This window comes from Drosophila mojavensis, unplaced genomic scaffold (genome assembly GCF_018153725.1).
Source record: "Drosophila mojavensis isolate 15081-1352.22 unplaced genomic scaffold, ASM1815372v1 contig_81, whole genome shotgun sequence".
Taxonomy (NCBI): Eukaryota; Metazoa; Arthropoda; class Insecta; order Diptera; family Drosophilidae; genus Drosophila; species Drosophila mojavensis.
Window position 1 is genome coordinate 3,328,578 of NW_025318907.1, and position 16,833 is coordinate 3,345,410.

At 43.1% G+C, this 16,833-nt stretch overlaps 2 protein-coding genes across 2 annotated transcripts; one reads left to right on the forward strand and one right to left on the reverse strand.

Annotated features, from left to right (window-relative positions):
* Positions 1 to 4,606: 4,606 nt before the first annotated feature.
* On the reverse strand, positions 4,607 to 15,945 carry LOC6580614. Its single transcript, XM_032730667.2, has 10 exons — positions 15,786 to 15,945; positions 15,556 to 15,691; positions 15,255 to 15,493; positions 15,012 to 15,166; positions 14,774 to 14,941; positions 14,123 to 14,310; positions 13,692 to 14,062; positions 12,301 to 12,425; positions 8,605 to 12,236; positions 4,607 to 6,324 (listed from the first exon to the last, which is right to left on the reverse strand). The coding sequence occupies exons 1-10, from the start codon at positions 15,936 to 15,938 to the stop codon at positions 4,988 to 4,990; spliced, it is 6,504 nt and encodes a 2,167-aa protein (XP_032586558.1). The 5' UTR covers positions 15,939 to 15,945; the 3' UTR covers positions 4,607 to 4,987.
* LOC6580615 (translationally-controlled tumor protein homolog) lies at positions 6,998 to 7,799 on the forward strand. The gene has a single exon (XM_002006405.4). It carries the CDS (start codon positions 7,183 to 7,185, stop codon positions 7,699 to 7,701), a length of 519 nt encoding a protein of 172 aa, XP_002006441.1. The 5' UTR covers positions 6,998 to 7,182; the 3' UTR covers positions 7,702 to 7,799.
* Positions 15,946 to 16,833: the final 888 nt, after the last annotated feature.

Here is a 16,833-nt window from a genome sequence, read left to right on the forward strand (position 1 = left end):
TGCGCTTTACTCTGACTGTTACGATTTCGAATTCAATTCGGATTCGTCTACATATCTAAGCAGGAGACTAGAGCACTTGCCTCTCACCTTGTCTCTCCCACCTATTCTCCGTTTCTCTGATTCTCTTTGCAATCAATCCATTCCTATATGCCCATATGCCTAAGCAACTCCAACTCTGCCTACGATATTGATTCCGATTCGGAATCTCCGAGACCATTATCAAAACAAAACAATATGTTCTTTCGGAAAATCCCAGTATTTTCCTAATCAAACAAGAGAACGGGAATTAACCCGCAGAATCGTGTCAAATCGGTTTTCATAGATTTTATTTTGCATATTGAAATGTTTTTGTTTTTATTTTTTTTGTTTCGTTTTTAATTTCAATTTGTTGATCAGAGTTTGCAAGAAACATTTAAAATTGTTTATGCTGTTCGTTTGTTATTGTTATAAACATTAATTTATTTTTGTTATTTTTTATTTATATATATATGTGTATATATATATATGTACTATATATTATAAGTGTTGTGCTTTAGTTTAATTTTTTACAGTGTACCAAGTTTTGTTTTCTATTATGTAGATTATCATATGAGATATTTATTTATATATATTTATATTTATATATATTTTTTTCGTTTAATTTATTTTTTCTTATTTTTTTTTTTTTGTATGTTTTTGTTTTTTCTTAATTACCACAACAAGCGTTTCCAGTTTTCTTATTTGATTTACTAACAAATAACTATTCATAGATATATATATACTTCTAGAAAACAATCGCTTTACCGAACTCGAAAACCAATCAGCGATTGCACACATATACATATACATATATTCGAAATGGATTACCGTTTTCTAGTATAGTTGGAATTTTATACAGGACTCTATGCATAGTTAAGCTATTAATACTCGTTTGGTAATTTTACATACTGCTCTCAAATTTCCAGAGAGTTTTATCCATTTTTGCTTTATTTCTGAGTGAGAGTGCTTGAATGGGTGAGTGTGTGTGGGTGAGTGGAGGGTATATTCGGAATTTCGAACTGAGATTCGGACAACAATTTGCAACATTTTATAATGGCTGTGTGTGTGAGAGTACGTTTGTATGTGGAGCTGGGTATGTGTTTGAATGTGTGTGTGTGTAATATAATTTGATGATTTGTGTGTGACAGAGTACGTGTGTGTGTGTGTTTTCGCTGTAAATAATTATTAAAATTAAGTTTTCGTTAGTTTAATATATTTTTTATTTATTTATGCTATACTTAAATGGTTTTCTGTTTACTTGATTTTCATATATATATTTTTCCCATGCAAAAGAAGAATCTTAAAAACGTTTTAAGTACATATAAAAAATATGATATATATATATATATATATATATATATATATATATATATATATATATTAATATATATATATAAACATATATATATATATTTTTATCATTTCCATTACACTCATACATACATATACATATATACAAATACAAGTTGAGTATGTGAGCAACTAGTGAAAACTTGGAAACGATGAAATCAAATCAATCAAATCTAGAAAAGATCCCTTGTGGATCCGATCAAAGCTATATGTTCTCTAAGATCGATTATACTGATTTCTTGGATGCTGAAAAGAACCGAAAGAAAATTTGTTAAAAAAAAAAAAACATGCAACAACGAGAGTTCAAATCTATATTTAATGTTTATAGTTTATTTATTTATTTTTAATTTTTTATATTATATTTTTAAACAATATTTAAACAGTCTGTTTGTGTGAGTGTCCATAAGTATATGTGAGTATGTACGTGTATGTTTGTGTGTATATTCAAATACCATTATTTTTCCCTATATTTCTTGTTTGTTGTTTTTTTTTTTAATTTTTGCTTTGCTTTTTTTACCCGTATTTTAAGTTGCAAATTTCAAATCATAAAGTTTTTAACATCACATTTTTATTTATTTTTATGGAGAAGAAATAGAGCCGAGAAATCCAAAAAGATAACTTTCATGGATATTCTGTATATTTATATATATATTTGTTGTTGTTGTTGTGTGTGTGTGTGTGTGTGTGTGTATTGAGTATTTAAGTCTTAAAAACGTTCATTGTTATAGATTGTTTGTATGTAGTTTAGTTTTTGGTATATTATACAAAACATGCATGGCCATACATATATGATATATGTATATAGATATATATATTTGAGTAGATGTGTTACATTTGTAAGTAGCTGGCTTTGTATGTATGCAGGTATGAATGGCTGTTTGTGTGTGTGTGTGTATTCAGTATTTTCGTGTTTCATTACGTATGACTGAACATACTCGCTGTAAATTGATGAAGGTATGTATGTATGTATATATGGATGTATGTATAGATATTTGTAATGTGTGTATGGATGTATGTGAGTATGGATGTTCATAAGTGTGGTACATACATGCATACTAGCTCTATATTAAGGATGTATAGCTGCATATGTATGTGATGCATATGTATGTGACTGCATTATCTCTCATACAGCATACTCATAGACAATATGCATGTGTGTGTGTGTGTGGCTGCAGTTTTACGCTCAATATGCAATAGATGCATGTATGTGTGTGCATGTTTATTGAGGATAAGCCTCTGTCCTATCACACTTTTCGCGTATCCAAGTCAAAAGCTGCAACTGCATGCATGTATAACATACATACATAAGTACCTGCCTCATGTGTATGTATGTATGAGTGTGCAAATAAAGCTTTACATTTAACACGCAGAGCCAGCTGCAAATGCAAGAACTGTATGTATTTATGTGTGTGTGTGTGTGTGTGTCTGAGTGAATATCTATGTATGCATGTAATATGGGCCAAAGAGTCATTAAGTTTCTATATAGCGGAAGTCGGGGTTCATTTCGGTGTGTAAAGCTTTTTTTTTTTGTCACAAATGCCGTCGTTTGCGTACATTTCGTATTTAATTGTATATTTCTATGATATAAACTGAAAATGAAAGAATTGTTTATTAAATGAAAATCCAATGCAAACAACAAAAAGAAATCAACAAACCAAAAATGTTCTTTAAAGAGTTTTCTTTTTTCCAATGATGTATTTTGTTGCTGTTGTTTTGTTTTTGTTTTTTGTTTGTGTTTTCGGTTTTTATTAATTTTGTTTGTTTTCTTTATATATATATATTTTTAAGTTGCATTTTTTTTTGTGTTTCCATTTATTATCGCTTACACTTACAATGCTAATCGTTTACACGCTAAAGAAAGTACAGCTACGCATATTAATTGTAGTTTATTAATTTTATGTATACATATATATATATATATATATATATATATATATGTAGATATATATATATATTTATTTATTTATATGTATTATAATTTTTCGCATTTTGTTTTGGATTTAAAATATTTACCGAATGCATAAGCATTAAAGTTTCTGCAGTTACAATTAAAAATATTACCTTGTATAAAAATAATAATAATTATAATATTAATAATAATAGCATACATTAATAGTGTAATTTCTGTGTGAGTGTATGTGTGTGTGGGGGTATGTGTGTGTGTGTGTGTGTGTTTACATAATTACTCTTGCCCAATCGATCTCACATATAAATCTTTATCGAATTCGCAACTGCTCCTCTCTATCCGCTTCTCAATTCTGTATTTCATAGTTAAAATACCTAAATGTAGTTTAATTCTTGTTACAGCATAAGTTAATTTAATTTACGTACATTGAAAAATGTTGCTCCTTCCACTACATTCTCATATTTTCTTTAATTATTTATTTTTTTTTTGTTTAGATTTTTTCTCTTATTATTTTTGTTTTTATTTATTATTACTATTATTTTTTTTTTTTTTGTAAACGCACGCTGCCAACGCCTATCGAGTGGGCGTGGCAGCATTGCTAAAGCGCGTGGTTCTGAAACGGCATTTAGCTGGAAAGCTCAATTGCCAAAGGTTCATGAATTTGTGGGTGTGTGAGTGTACAAGTGTGAGTGTGTGTGTGTGGGTGTTTAATTGTGTGTGTACATGTTGAGATGCCAACTAACATTATTTTGTATTGTATTACTTAACATATTTATTAGCTTTATATCATTCAAAGTTATTATCAAATATTTACAGTTCGCTATTTAACACATGAGTTGTTGTTGTTGCTGTTGTTGGTTTTTATTTTATTTTATTTTTAGTTTAGTCTAATTTAGTTGGTTTGCTTGGCTGGTTGCTTTCCTTAATGCAGGGCTGAGCGCTACTATGTTTAATATATATAGATATATATTTATATATATGTATGTATTTATACATATATGCTAGTATTTAGGCTTTAGGGTTAGGCGATCTTGAAAATAAGACCTGAATCGTTACACACATATCTAAAATTAAGCGAACTTTTGTTATTGGTGGCTTCTCAATTATCGACCTTTACACACTTCATCTCTTCGTTTCATTTCGTTTCGTTTAGTTTAGTTTTGTATGTATGCAAGTGCAAGCAACTATCCGAAAACAAGTTACATATTACATAATAATCATAAGAGTTACATAAATCATAACGCCCAGCCCCACTCCACTCCACTCCACTTTCCACTTTCCACTCTCCACTCTCTCCACTGAGATCCCTCCTACGATCCGAACCGATACCAATCCATTTTCCAATTTATTTTACAATTATCCACTCTTGGGGGCTGGCGGAGGGTCTCACAATTTGCAATAATTCACATTGAATATTTGTAGGTTTCTGCTTGATATATGCAATATCTATGTATATATATATATATATAGTAATATATAGTAATTGCAGCAGCAGCAGCCGCTACTCCTCTAGGCAGACGTCTGCTTGCCCAGCTTCACCAGGCAGAGGGCACAGCAGCACTGCGCCGGCTGCAGCAACTGACCCAGGGCCACCATCAGCGGACTGGACCGCGGTGCCGCTGCCGATGGCGCCAGGCTGAGCGAGGTGCCGCTGGGCAGATTAAGCGTGCAACAGCCTCCACTTGTCATTGGATGTTAGCTGCCGTCCGCGTCTCATCTGTTTATCGTCGGAGTTGCGTTCACATTGCTCGTTGTTGCATTCATGCCGCCTCCGCCCGTGCCGCTGCCGTTGTTGTTGTTATTGCTGCTGCTATTTGCATTGTTGTTGTTGTTGTTACTATTACTATTGTTGTTGTTGTTGTTGTTATTGGTGGTGGTAGGCAACACAACGCCGCCATTGTTGGCACTGGCAATCACCTGCTCCACAGTCACATGCACCTTGCCCACCTCCTTGCCAATGGTATCCGCGGCCGCTGCTGCTGCTGCTCCCACATTGTTCGTGACATTGCTGCTGACCAGCTGGCGTATGGTGGTCGGAGTGCCTCCAACGCCACCTCCTCCTGCGCTGCCACCGCCACCGCCGCCACCCGTGCTGTTCACTGTGGTGCCCAGCGGCAGGGTTCGCGTCAATATCGCCGAGTTGTTCAGCCGTCCACGCAACACCTGCTGCAGTCCGGCGGCCCCCAGCTGCATCTGCATCTGGCCGCTGTTGTTCTTCTGCAACGGCTTCACATTCAGCAGGCTCGTGTAGAGCACGCGCTTATCCCCAGCCGAGACCGGCACCTGCACCTGCGTCCCGCCCGTTTTGAGTTTCTGGTGCTGCTGCAGCTGCTGCTGCTGAATGGCGGTGGGCAGCGGTGAGCCTGTCTTATTCAGCACCACTGTGGTGGCGCCCAGCTGCTGTGACGCCTGGGTCACCAGCGCGTCGGCCGCATTGCCCGTTGTGGCGGTGCTCACAAAATTCAGCTTAACATTGGCATTGGGCAGCTCCTTGTAGTGGAGCTTCTGCTGGCCCGCGTTGCTGGCAGCCACCGCCGCCTGCAGCTCGCTGGCCGTGGCGATGAAATTGCCGCCGCTGCCACCGCTGCTATTGCTGGTTAGGAAGATTTTGTTGGCCTGCTGCGGTCCTGCCTGGGAGGTGATTATGGCTGTGGCCGGCTGCAGGCTGTAGTTGTGATTCGCCGCAATGGCCGCTGCTGAATTGGGCTTCTGCTGCTGCTGCTGCTGATTCGTTTGCTGCTGCAGATTGAGGTCCGACACAATCAGCGGGAACGGCGACATCTTGATCACCTTGCTGAATTTCTGTAGCTGCTGATGTTGCTGTTGTTGTTGCTGCTGCTGCAGATGCTGCTGCTGCTGCTGCTGCTGCAGTGCATCGCTGCCGTCCTGCAATGTCAGCTGCTCGCCAGCTCCGCTAGCCACCAGCTCATCCTCTTGCTGCACCAGCTGCTGCAGCTGCTGCTTCGTTAGCTGGAACTGCTGCTGCGTCACTTGCTGCTGCCCCACCTTACGCTGCGAGAACTTCCGGTTCAGCAGCAGTTTGTTAATATCTGCAAGATACAAACCCAACAAATTATTACAGTAGTGAAACAGAGTAAGTAAAATTCAGCTACATTGTGCAAATGAACAAAGAAATTTAAATGAGAAGTGAGGGAGAGAGAGAGAGAGTGAGAAAGAGGGGATGGTGAGAATGAGAGCTAATAGATCCTACGCCAACTTCAAGGTAAAGTCAGATCAATATATATATATTTCATGATCATGTTAGCTCTGTTAATAGATCGGCAGCTCAACAGAGATGTAGCTACTATTATTATTGTCATCGAGTCGGTTGCTAAAATCGGCATCAAATTCCTCTGAAGAGACTTCAGAGCCATTCATTCCATGCTACGCAGATTTACTCTTATGTGTAATACATAATGTTTGAAACTAATGTTACATAGTTCGTTTTTCCTAAGCGATTAATGATATTTTATCAATAATTCTTATAACAAATGTTTCATCCATGTATCTCTCTTTCCCACTGTTTCGTTAATCATTATTCAACTTCAAAAATATCTATTATTATTTTTATAAACAAGTAAATTATTTATGTTAATCTATTCCTAAGTATAAATTAATATTCCTTTTATATTGTTTTCAAAATATTGTGCTCATTAAATTAATTTTAACATAGTCTTCAGTCCCACTGCTATTTTTGTAAACATTCCTGTTCCCCTTCCTATGGAGATCTAATTTGTTTACATTTTTCTGTTTCAGCTCAGAACATTTTGTTTTATGTCATAAGAACAATACGTATTTTTTAAGTAGCATTCACAGAAAATTCTCAAAACTCTCTTATCTATAGTTTATACATTTGGTGTCCGCTTTATTGACAGCTTCCTGTAACGCACGCTTCAAGGACATTCAGAATGAAAGTGTACAAGGATATCTTCACTGGGGACGAGATGTTCACAGATACGTATAAAATGAATTTGGCCGATGATGTTATCTATGAAGTATTTGGCAGTTTGGTTACACGCAATCAGGACAACATCGTGCTGGCCGGTGCCAATCCATCGGCTGAGGAGGAGGACGAGGGCGCCGATGCGTCTGTCGAAAGCGGCGTCGACGTGGTATTGAATCATCGACTGCAGGAGTCGTTTGCCTTTACCGACAAGAAGTCCTTCACGCTCTACCTCAAGGACTACATGAAAAAGGTGCTCGAGCATCTGCAGCAGACTGCTCCGGCAGAGGTCGATGTCCTGAAGACCAACATGAACAAAGCGATGAAGGACATTCTCGGGCGATTCAAGGAACTGCAGTTCTTCACTGGCGAATCAATGGACATCGATGGCATGGTCGCCATGTGCGAATATCGCCAAGTGGATGGCGAAATCGTTCCAGTTCTCATGTTTTTCAAGCACGGCCTCCAAGAGGAGAAGCTTTAAACTCTGACAATTTGGCAGAAACTATATGAAAATTGTATTCCAATGTGCGCTAAATTAATAGAAAATTTCTGCTAAGGCCTTTGCCTTAGAATAACTGAGTTTTATTATATAGGCTCTTAGGGAAGATCAACTATCCTGTTTACAGATTATAGCTTTTAATAATAAACTTTTATTTCGCTTTAACTGCCATAACTTTTTAATCTTCAGTTGTCCACAAAAGTTTGAAAAACTTTTTAGCACTTAAAGACAGCGAAGGATAAAGTATTATCCGATATGAACTTAACGGGATCATCTTAAGACAGACGAGAATAAATAATAAAATAAATGTATAGTTTCAAGCGTTCATGTTTCGTGCATAAATATAAAACCCAGCATTCCCCAATCTATAAGCTATGCAATTAAAATGAAGTCTCAATAATATAGATAACCAACTAATAAAATCATATCTGTCCAATGGAAGATATGTCGAATATCTACGATGCAAGATGCTAAAATATAAAAGGAAATCTTGCAATGCTTGAAGACTTCAGTGGTGCCCTAAGAAGTATGCTACACAATTTTAAATGGCTAAAGGCTAGAGAACCAAACGATTTTAGATATAAAATAATAAGTAACTAATAAAAGTGAAACACACATATATAAAAATTAAAAAATTAATGAACATAATAAATGAAGAAATAATCATGAATGAACTCAAATAAAATTAATGGATTTTCTCAAAACTAAAACCAAACCCAATTTAATGAATACAAAAAGTAAATCAATAAAAAGCAATAAATAAATATAAATTGAATGAAATATTCCCAAAGCCCAATTCATGTTAATTCTTTACTCGCTCGCTGATTCGTCGACTTTTGCAATTGCACAATGCAATCTTGAATTAGTTAATTCAGCTTCACTCACCTGTGTTTTCCGGTCCGTTCTGCCGCTTCTGGGTGGCTCGACTCGTCCACACAATCTTATTGCCCACCGCTGTTGCCGAATCGGCTGTGGTGCTAGAGAGCACCGCTGTGGTGGCCACCGCCGTGTTGGTGCCGCTCACCTGCCGCCAAACAATTGGCTGCTGCTGTTGTTGCTGCACGAGCTGTTGCTGTTGCTGCTGTTGATGCTGCTGCTGCTGCTGTTGCTGCTGGTGGGCATTATTGTTGCGCGTGGTCACAATTAGTGGCGTGCTGGTCGTCGTCTGCTGTTGCAGTTGCTGCTGCTGTTGTTGCTGCTGCTGCTGCTGTTGCTGAATGCCAGAGATGCTGTGCACCGCCAACTGTTGCCCGCTGGCGGTGTTGATGATGTTGACACTCGATGGCTGCGAGGCGGATGCCGAGTTGTCATCGTTCTGCAGCTTGACGTTGGACAGCGTGATGACCGTGTTGGGCCCAATGGAGGCGCTGCTGCCACCGGCGCTCTTCTGTATGGCATATGTCACCTTCTGGGCGCCCACCTGGCCTGCCGCGGTCATGATCTCGCCGCTGTTCGTCGTATAGATCATGTGGTTGCCGCTGCGTGACGTCACAATGCTCTGCGAGGAGATCACAGCTGCTGAGCCACCAATATCACGCTGCATCTGCAGCAGAAACTGTTGCGGCTGTTGTTGTTGTTGCTGCTGCACCTGCTGCACTTGCTGCTGTTGCTGCTGTTGGTGCTGGGGTGTCGCCTGTCTCTGCTGCACCGTGACATTGCGCAGCTGCGCCTGCGCCAGCTGATGCTGCAGCTGCTGCTGCTGTGGTGTCAACGCCGGCAGCGGACTGCTGCCCGTATGCGGCGTTATGGTCACAATATCCCCAACGGCCGTGCCACTGCTCACAAACTCTGTCCTCGCAATCAGCTGGGTGGCAGCTGGCGTCGCGCTGGCGGCAAACTGATTGAGCAGTTGCTGTGTCACAGCCACCTGGGCAGGCTTCGATTGCTGCGGCAATTGTTGCTGTTGCTGCTGCTGCTGCTGCTGTTGTTGATGCTGTTGCTGCTGCGTTGTGATTTGGGCGGGTATGTTGAGCAGATGGGTGGCGGCTGTGCTGGTGGCAATCAGCGGCGCTGCAGTTGGTGTGGCTGGCACCAGCTGTGGTGCTGGCACTGGCACAGCAGGAGCTGATGCTCCAACCGGCATTGCGTTGGCGGGCGAGGATGTCGTTAAGCTGATTTCTGCCGAATGTGGCAATGCGATCGAGGGTGTGCTTATGCCGTCCGCCGGTTCCACCTTGATGGGTTGCGTGTGCTCTGGCGGTGCGGCTTCTGGCAATGCCTCCGACGACGGCGGCGGCTCCTCCTTGACGGGGGGTGCTTGACAAAAGAAGGAGGACGGCACATCGGCTGTTCTGAAGCTGGAGCTACCGAGGGGAGCGGATGGGCCGCGATGGTGCGCACGATGGCGTGCCGTACGCTTCAGTTCGGAGGCGGTGGTTGTCTTGCAGTCGAGGAGACTCTCAGCGTTGTCGACATCATCGACAGCCGTCTCGCCATCAAGGATGTTCCAGAAGTTGGCGGCCTGATTCTTGGGATCATCCATGCTGCACTCGTGCAGAATATTGTTGACCAGATCGTCACCCAACAGATTGATGTCGTTGAGCGAATCGCCGCCGCTGAGATTGAACTCCAGCGCAGAGCCTTCACCAGAGCCCGAGCCCAAGCCCGAACCAGTGTCGGAGCAGTCGCCGTTTGTGTGATCGGGACTTCGATTGCTGTCGCGCGCATAGTCCAGCGCGTAGGCGGTTTGCAGCAGCTGAGCATCCGGGTCGAGATCCGTGTACTTGAAGGCGGTGCTCATGAAGTGGGCTTCGCTGGCGGGATCGTCGTCGTCACTGCATTTGCCCAACAGGCTCAGCTCGATGCTAATGGGCGTGTCCTGTGTCCAGTCGACTACCGCAGCATCGCAGAGCTTGCCATTGTCCTCGTCCTCGTGATTGCTGTCCGACAGCTCGTCTGTGGGCGTCTTTGGCCGAAAGTGCAGCCAGTCGCGCCTGATCTCCGACAGCAGCTCATTGCAGATGTCCAGGCGTTGGCTAGATGTTGGCGACAGTCCGCCCATATAGTCATAGGCTTCGCTGTCGTCCTCCGTTGGCACGGATGCCGTCGCATCCAAATCCCCAGCATCAATGTGCAGTTGCTTATTGTGCAGACGAATGACATCGGGCATCTGATTGAAGCATCGTGTTTGGCTCTCCAGCTGTTGTTTCTCCTCCTGCCTTTGCCTCTTCTGCTGCTCTTGCTGTTGCGCCTGCAGCTCCTTTTTGACGGCTGTGTGCTTTATAATGCTGCTGAGCTGTGCCAGATTAACATCATCCTCGGCCTCATCGTCGTCCATCAAGTCCTGAGGCTGCTGCTGCTGCTTGCTCTGCATTGATGCTGCTGTACGTATGCTGCTCAACGGCTCATTCGAGTCATCGGCATCGATCAGTTCGCGCTTTATCGTCCTGGCCACATCCTCGACCTCGACCTCGCTCGCTGAATTTGCAGATCCGATTGCATTTGTTGTTGTTGCTGCAGCTGCAGCCTCGGCAGCGCGTGCTGCTGCTGCCGCTGCTGAGGTGGAGGCCACTGGCTGCTCAATCCGAGTTGTCCCATCGTCTCCGTCCGCATCCTCATCCTCCACTTTTATCACATTGAATTTTTCGCTAATGCTAACATTCTTATTCATATTACTACTACTACTACTATTGTTGTTGTTGTTGTTGTTGTTATTATTAAACACGGTATTGTTGTTGTTATTATTATTATTATTGGAACGGTGGTGCTGATGATTCGCGTGGCGTGACTGCTCTATCAGCTCATCGCATACTTCCTGCTTCACCTCCAGCTCTTGCTGCGGCTGCTTTCCCAAACTCATCCCATTTGCATCCGTTAACACTTCCGTCTGCACTTTCGTTGCAGCTGCAGCTGCAGTTGCCTTTGCCGCTACCGCTGCCGCTGCCGCCGTAGCAGCCGTCGTCGTCGAATGCAGTGCCCGTGCCAAGCGTTGCAAATATGACCTAGGCAGAGGAAGCAGACGCGGCGCATCCTCGTCCATAGCCACGCCGTCCTCGCTATCCACCACAGCGCTCTTCAGACGCTTCGCGGCATTCTGCTCCCGCAATTGTTGCTTCTTGCGATGCATTCGACGTCGTTTCATGCGCTTATCGAAGGGACTTTGCTGCAACGTCACCGCTGAGCTGTAGATGTTCAGACGCGACACATTCTCATCCTCTGTGTTCAGGTCATCCTCTTCTTCATCATCTTTGTCCTCCTCATTCTCCTGCCGCTCCTCCTTGGGCAGCACCTGTTCACTGGCCGGCTCGACCTTAAGGACCGCCTCGGGAGTTGCGCTGCCATCCCCAGTTACCGTATCCGCCTTGCTGGTGGGCAGATCAACTACGGTTGGCGGGGAGCTGGGCTTGGACAGTTGCTGTTTATGATCGTACTTCGAGGGCTTGCCGCTCTTCACAACACTCTCCAGCACCGTATAGTCGAACTGGGACCACAGGTCGTCGTAACAAGTGCTGGCCCGGTCAAGCAGCACACGTCCGCCGCGACCCAGACGCCGGCGCGCAAAGCCTATGCAGCGTGGTCTGCAAAAAACAATGAACCATTGATTATGCCATCAAAATTATATAATTCAGTAAGCCATCGCACCTGTCATAGTTGATCGATGTTAACGTATAACGATATTTAGCGTCAACACCACCGGCCGCACCGGGCGGCGCATCCTCGTCAGCGGGCGCTTCCCAGGGCCAGCGACCTTCGTCAACGGCACGTGTCTGTTGAAAAGGAGAAAGAGAAAGGAATTAAGAATTATTTTCATGCATGACACATAAATGTAATTTAAATCTGTTATATACTAGTAGCTGTTACGAAAGATGTAATAGACAAGTAGTCAAGTCTCGACCATTTGTACCCCGCCAAATTAAAATTCGCCATAAATCGAAAAAAGATCTATCCCCTTGAAAGAAATTCGTTCTTTATAATTCTCTGAACATCTGTGTAAATCGAAAACAAAAAACTGATACCCTTGCCATTTCGAATTATCGGGATTCTAGTGTACTGCAAATCGTTTAATGGTTATATTCCAAATTTGTTAACAACTGAAACCTCAAATCGTTTTCAATTAAGGAATCAATCTAGCTGAATTTAAACTTCATGTTGCTTCACTTTGTGAACTGTTAAAAAATAATATTTACTTTTGAAATAAAAGTTAAATAGAGAAAGGGAAAGAAAGAGCAGCCAAAGCAAAATTATCTCTCAAATATAGTTGGCCTTGTTAAACTGGGGCAAACAAAGAGCTATTGCGGTCTGCAGCAGCATTTGGAGTACCTGTGGCTATCCCTGAAGCAAAAACGCGCCGTAAGGATTGAAGTTGAAGGGTTTAATTTTAAAAAGCTGAATTCTGTGCTCAGTTTTAAACTAGTTTTCAGCTCAAACGTATTCAAAATCTCTACATTCTTTCAATCATTTACTATTACTCCATATAGACGCTGAATGTAACCAGGAATGCATTAAATATTCATATATTCATATTCATTTTTATATGCAATCAATGTGAATTATCTTTTATCTATAAGAAATTTATCCGTAAATGCTTACAATTCCCTGCAACGCTTGCAAATGGATATACCAAAAGAAGCCGGAGGCGGGCCAGTAAAATATATGAATTGAATATGTATGGGAACCTAAAACTCAGATGTACTTCCTGTTATTGATTGTTGTTATTGAAATTTATAAATAACTTATTGCAAAGAGTAGAGTTGAGCTTTGAGAAATAGACATAAAGATAGATGGCGTTATCAAGTTCTAAAACTAGAGCAAGTGTAACATGTCAGATATGTTCCCCATCAACTAGCATTCTTGCAAACTATATTCATCCGAATAGAACTCTAGGTTAAAAATATTCCCATTTTATATTGAATCTTAGCACTCTCTTATGGATAGATTTATGACAGATTAAGCAAAAGCTGATCTTGAGCATGTGCCATTGAATCCTAGAAATGGATTGCCCCTCAACCTCAACTTGGTTTAAGTCAACTTACCCGCAGGTAATTACACCTGGGCCTGCGTCTAAATGCAAACGGCGCCTCCTCCTCGCTCTCGGAGCCCAGCTTGTTGCCGTTCTGTGCGCCGACAGCAAGATAGTCGTCCTCATCGCTGTCCGCAATTGAGTCGTTGCCTGCTGGCGATGAGCTCTGGCGATTAAGCCGATGCAGATGCGCAGGTGAAATGCCCGACGCTGAAGACGCCAGGCTCATGCCCGGCAAATACTGTTGTTGCTGCTGCTGTTGTTGTTGTTGCTGCTGGTGTTGTTGCTGCTGCTTGTCGCGCGGAAGTTTGTGTTTGCGCTTCTTATACGGCCGTTTCTCCTTTCGACTGCTGCTACCGTTGCCACTGCCAGCGCCGATGCCCTCTGCAAATGTATAAACATATTATGAACAGACTCCAAATGTTTTGATATTTTATATTTTACCCATAGTCAGACTCGATGTGTTCAGGTACTGCGATGCCTGCCCATAGACGGCCGAGTTGCTGTTTGCTCCCGTTGCCAATATGCCAGGAGACAGCACACCACCAGCTAGCAGAGCACCACTCGCTGTTGTGCCAGCCGCCGGTGCGCCTTGTGAGTATTGATTCGTATACAATGAATTGTATACGGGTCTGAAAGCAAGCAAGCGTTAAAATATTATTCAAGTATTACTAACATCTACAACTGCCCAGTGGCATTATTAAAGGCAGCTTCAAAACAACTTCTCCAGTCGAGGCTGCCCGACTAGTCTAATCATTCTCTACTTTTACGGAAATGTCTAGCGCTTACGGTGTCCAAGCTATGGAGAAAACACTTAATAAAATGACCGATTTTTTCGAGTTAAAAAACGAAAGGTAAATTATTACTATGCTATACACGAGTATACAGACGGACATATGCCTATATCGACTCAGTTCGTCGTCTTGATCAAAAATATATATATTCCTTATGACGCCTGCCACACCTACTTCTGCCTGTTACGGACATTTCAACTAAATTATTTCACGCTGATTTCCTATTTTTAATGCATTCAGGCTATAATCATTAAAAGCAATATATATACATATTGTAATGTTCCATAGAACTGATTCGCACCTCGAGTTCTTATATTGGGCATTCAGCTCCGAGTAGACTGCACCGTTAAAGTCGCGCATCTCGACACGTTTCTCAAAGATATTGACCGTCATCTTCAGATGATCTCGCTTTGTTTCCTCGCGACGTCGCACCATTTCCAATATAGTTGTGGCGCGTTGCAGGTCGCGTCTGCAATACATTGAAAAAGGAGAATAGCTTAGAAATAGATCCAAGAGGAAGCCTCAAGGAGTCCAATTACCGCAACTTAAGCATCTTCTCGTAGGAGGCTTCGTCGTTTTTGCGATTCTTTCGTGTTTGCATCTTCTCAGTGCGTCGTCGAAACGCCAGATAGGGATTATTAGAACTCGCCCCCGGTCGGCTCTCCGTCTTGACCGTGAGTATCAGCGGATGTTGCTGCAATGGCAAAACGACGCAAGCATATTAAATTTGAGAGACTCTAGATAAACTATGCTGATGAAATCATTAACAAATGTTTGTTTACCATATTGAGGCGCTTGTTCAGCCAGTAGTCGTACACTGATATGCTAGTCTCGTCGTCCTGATTGAGCAACGTTTTCGCCTCATTGAGTGTGACGACAGTTTGGCCGGAGCTCTTCTCCAGCCGATCCATCATTTGTTCGAACTTCAGCTCGGTCAGCTGCAAGCGTTGCTGTTGGCTCAGCCATTCCTCATCCGCGCTATCCAGGTCATAGTCCGGCACCTCAGTGTCCAGGCCCAGGGCTACAAGTTGACGTTTTCAATTGATTATGAAGGGAAAACAAGATTAGGACTCGAGAGCTTACGCTGCATGTGAATCATTTGGCGGGGCATTTTGTAGTCTGGCGGATAGTAGGCATCGTAGAACTGCTGATCCGTTTGCAGCACCTCTGGCGTGGGTATGATGAGGCCAGTGCAAATGGCTCGCTGCAAATGATGTTCCTGCAAAATGGATGAATATGCATTAGAATTAGCCAAGGGTTGCAATGGACATCAGTTCTATGCCAATCTCAAATCACCGACATCAATAACTCACCGACTCTTCCTCTTTCTCCATGCCACTTGGCATCTGTGGCACGGCGCGATTAATGGCCGAATACTCGGGCAAATCGGGCAGCTCCTCCGCCAAGTAGATGGGCATCTGCTTGGACGGATCCAGGTGGCGTGCTCTAAATGATAGTTTCGACATTTTGTGGCTGTTACTTCGTCTCCTTCTTCTTCTTCTTCTTCTCCTTTCTTTGTATTTTTGGATGTTTTGTGTAGTATGGAACGTTGTTGTTTTGCTGCTATTAACTGATTGTGGAATTGTTTGTTGTCTGATTATTTTATTGCTGATTACTGCAGTTGTGGGTGAGGGGTGATGGTGGCGGTGGCGTTGGCTCTTAAGTTGCTATCGATGCCTGGTTGTGGCAACTGCCAATGGCTGATCCCGCAACGACCACTGGCAACGGCTGATTCCGATTTCTACAGCAGCGATTTGTTGCTCCTTGTGATTGTGTTGGTGCTTGTGCTGCTGCTCCTATGCACGAGCCTTTCAACAGATTCGTTGTTCTAGTGGTTGCAGCAGCAGCTACTGTTGTTAGCCTCGCAAATGAAGCGTCTATGGATGGAGGAGATATGCTGCTCTTAAGCTTATGTATCGACGTCAACGTTAACGCCGAGCGAGTCTTATTTGTTGTTGTTGTGGTTGGTAAACGCAGCACCGGCTGCTCTGCCTGCGCCTCCGACTGAGCACCGGGGCTGCGGTGGCAATGGCTGCTCTGCCAGCTAATATACGCAGCCCCTGTGCCCGCTTCCGTTTCCGTGCCCGTGCCTGTGCCCGTACCCACGTCCCGGCTCCGGTTGCTGTTGGCGGCTTTTTTGTTCGTACGCCGTTCGATCACGGCCGCGCCAGTTGCGACTGCTGTGTACAAAGGCGTGTCCAACGTAACTGTTGGATAACTTCTAGCTGTCGCTGCTGTTGTTGTTTTTTGTGTAGTATTTGTTGCTACTGCTGGGCCGCTTCCTCCGCCGCTGCTGCAGCTGCAGCTGCTGCTGCTGTTGCTGCTTCTGCCGTCGTCGTCCGCCGCCTCTGCCTCTGCTGC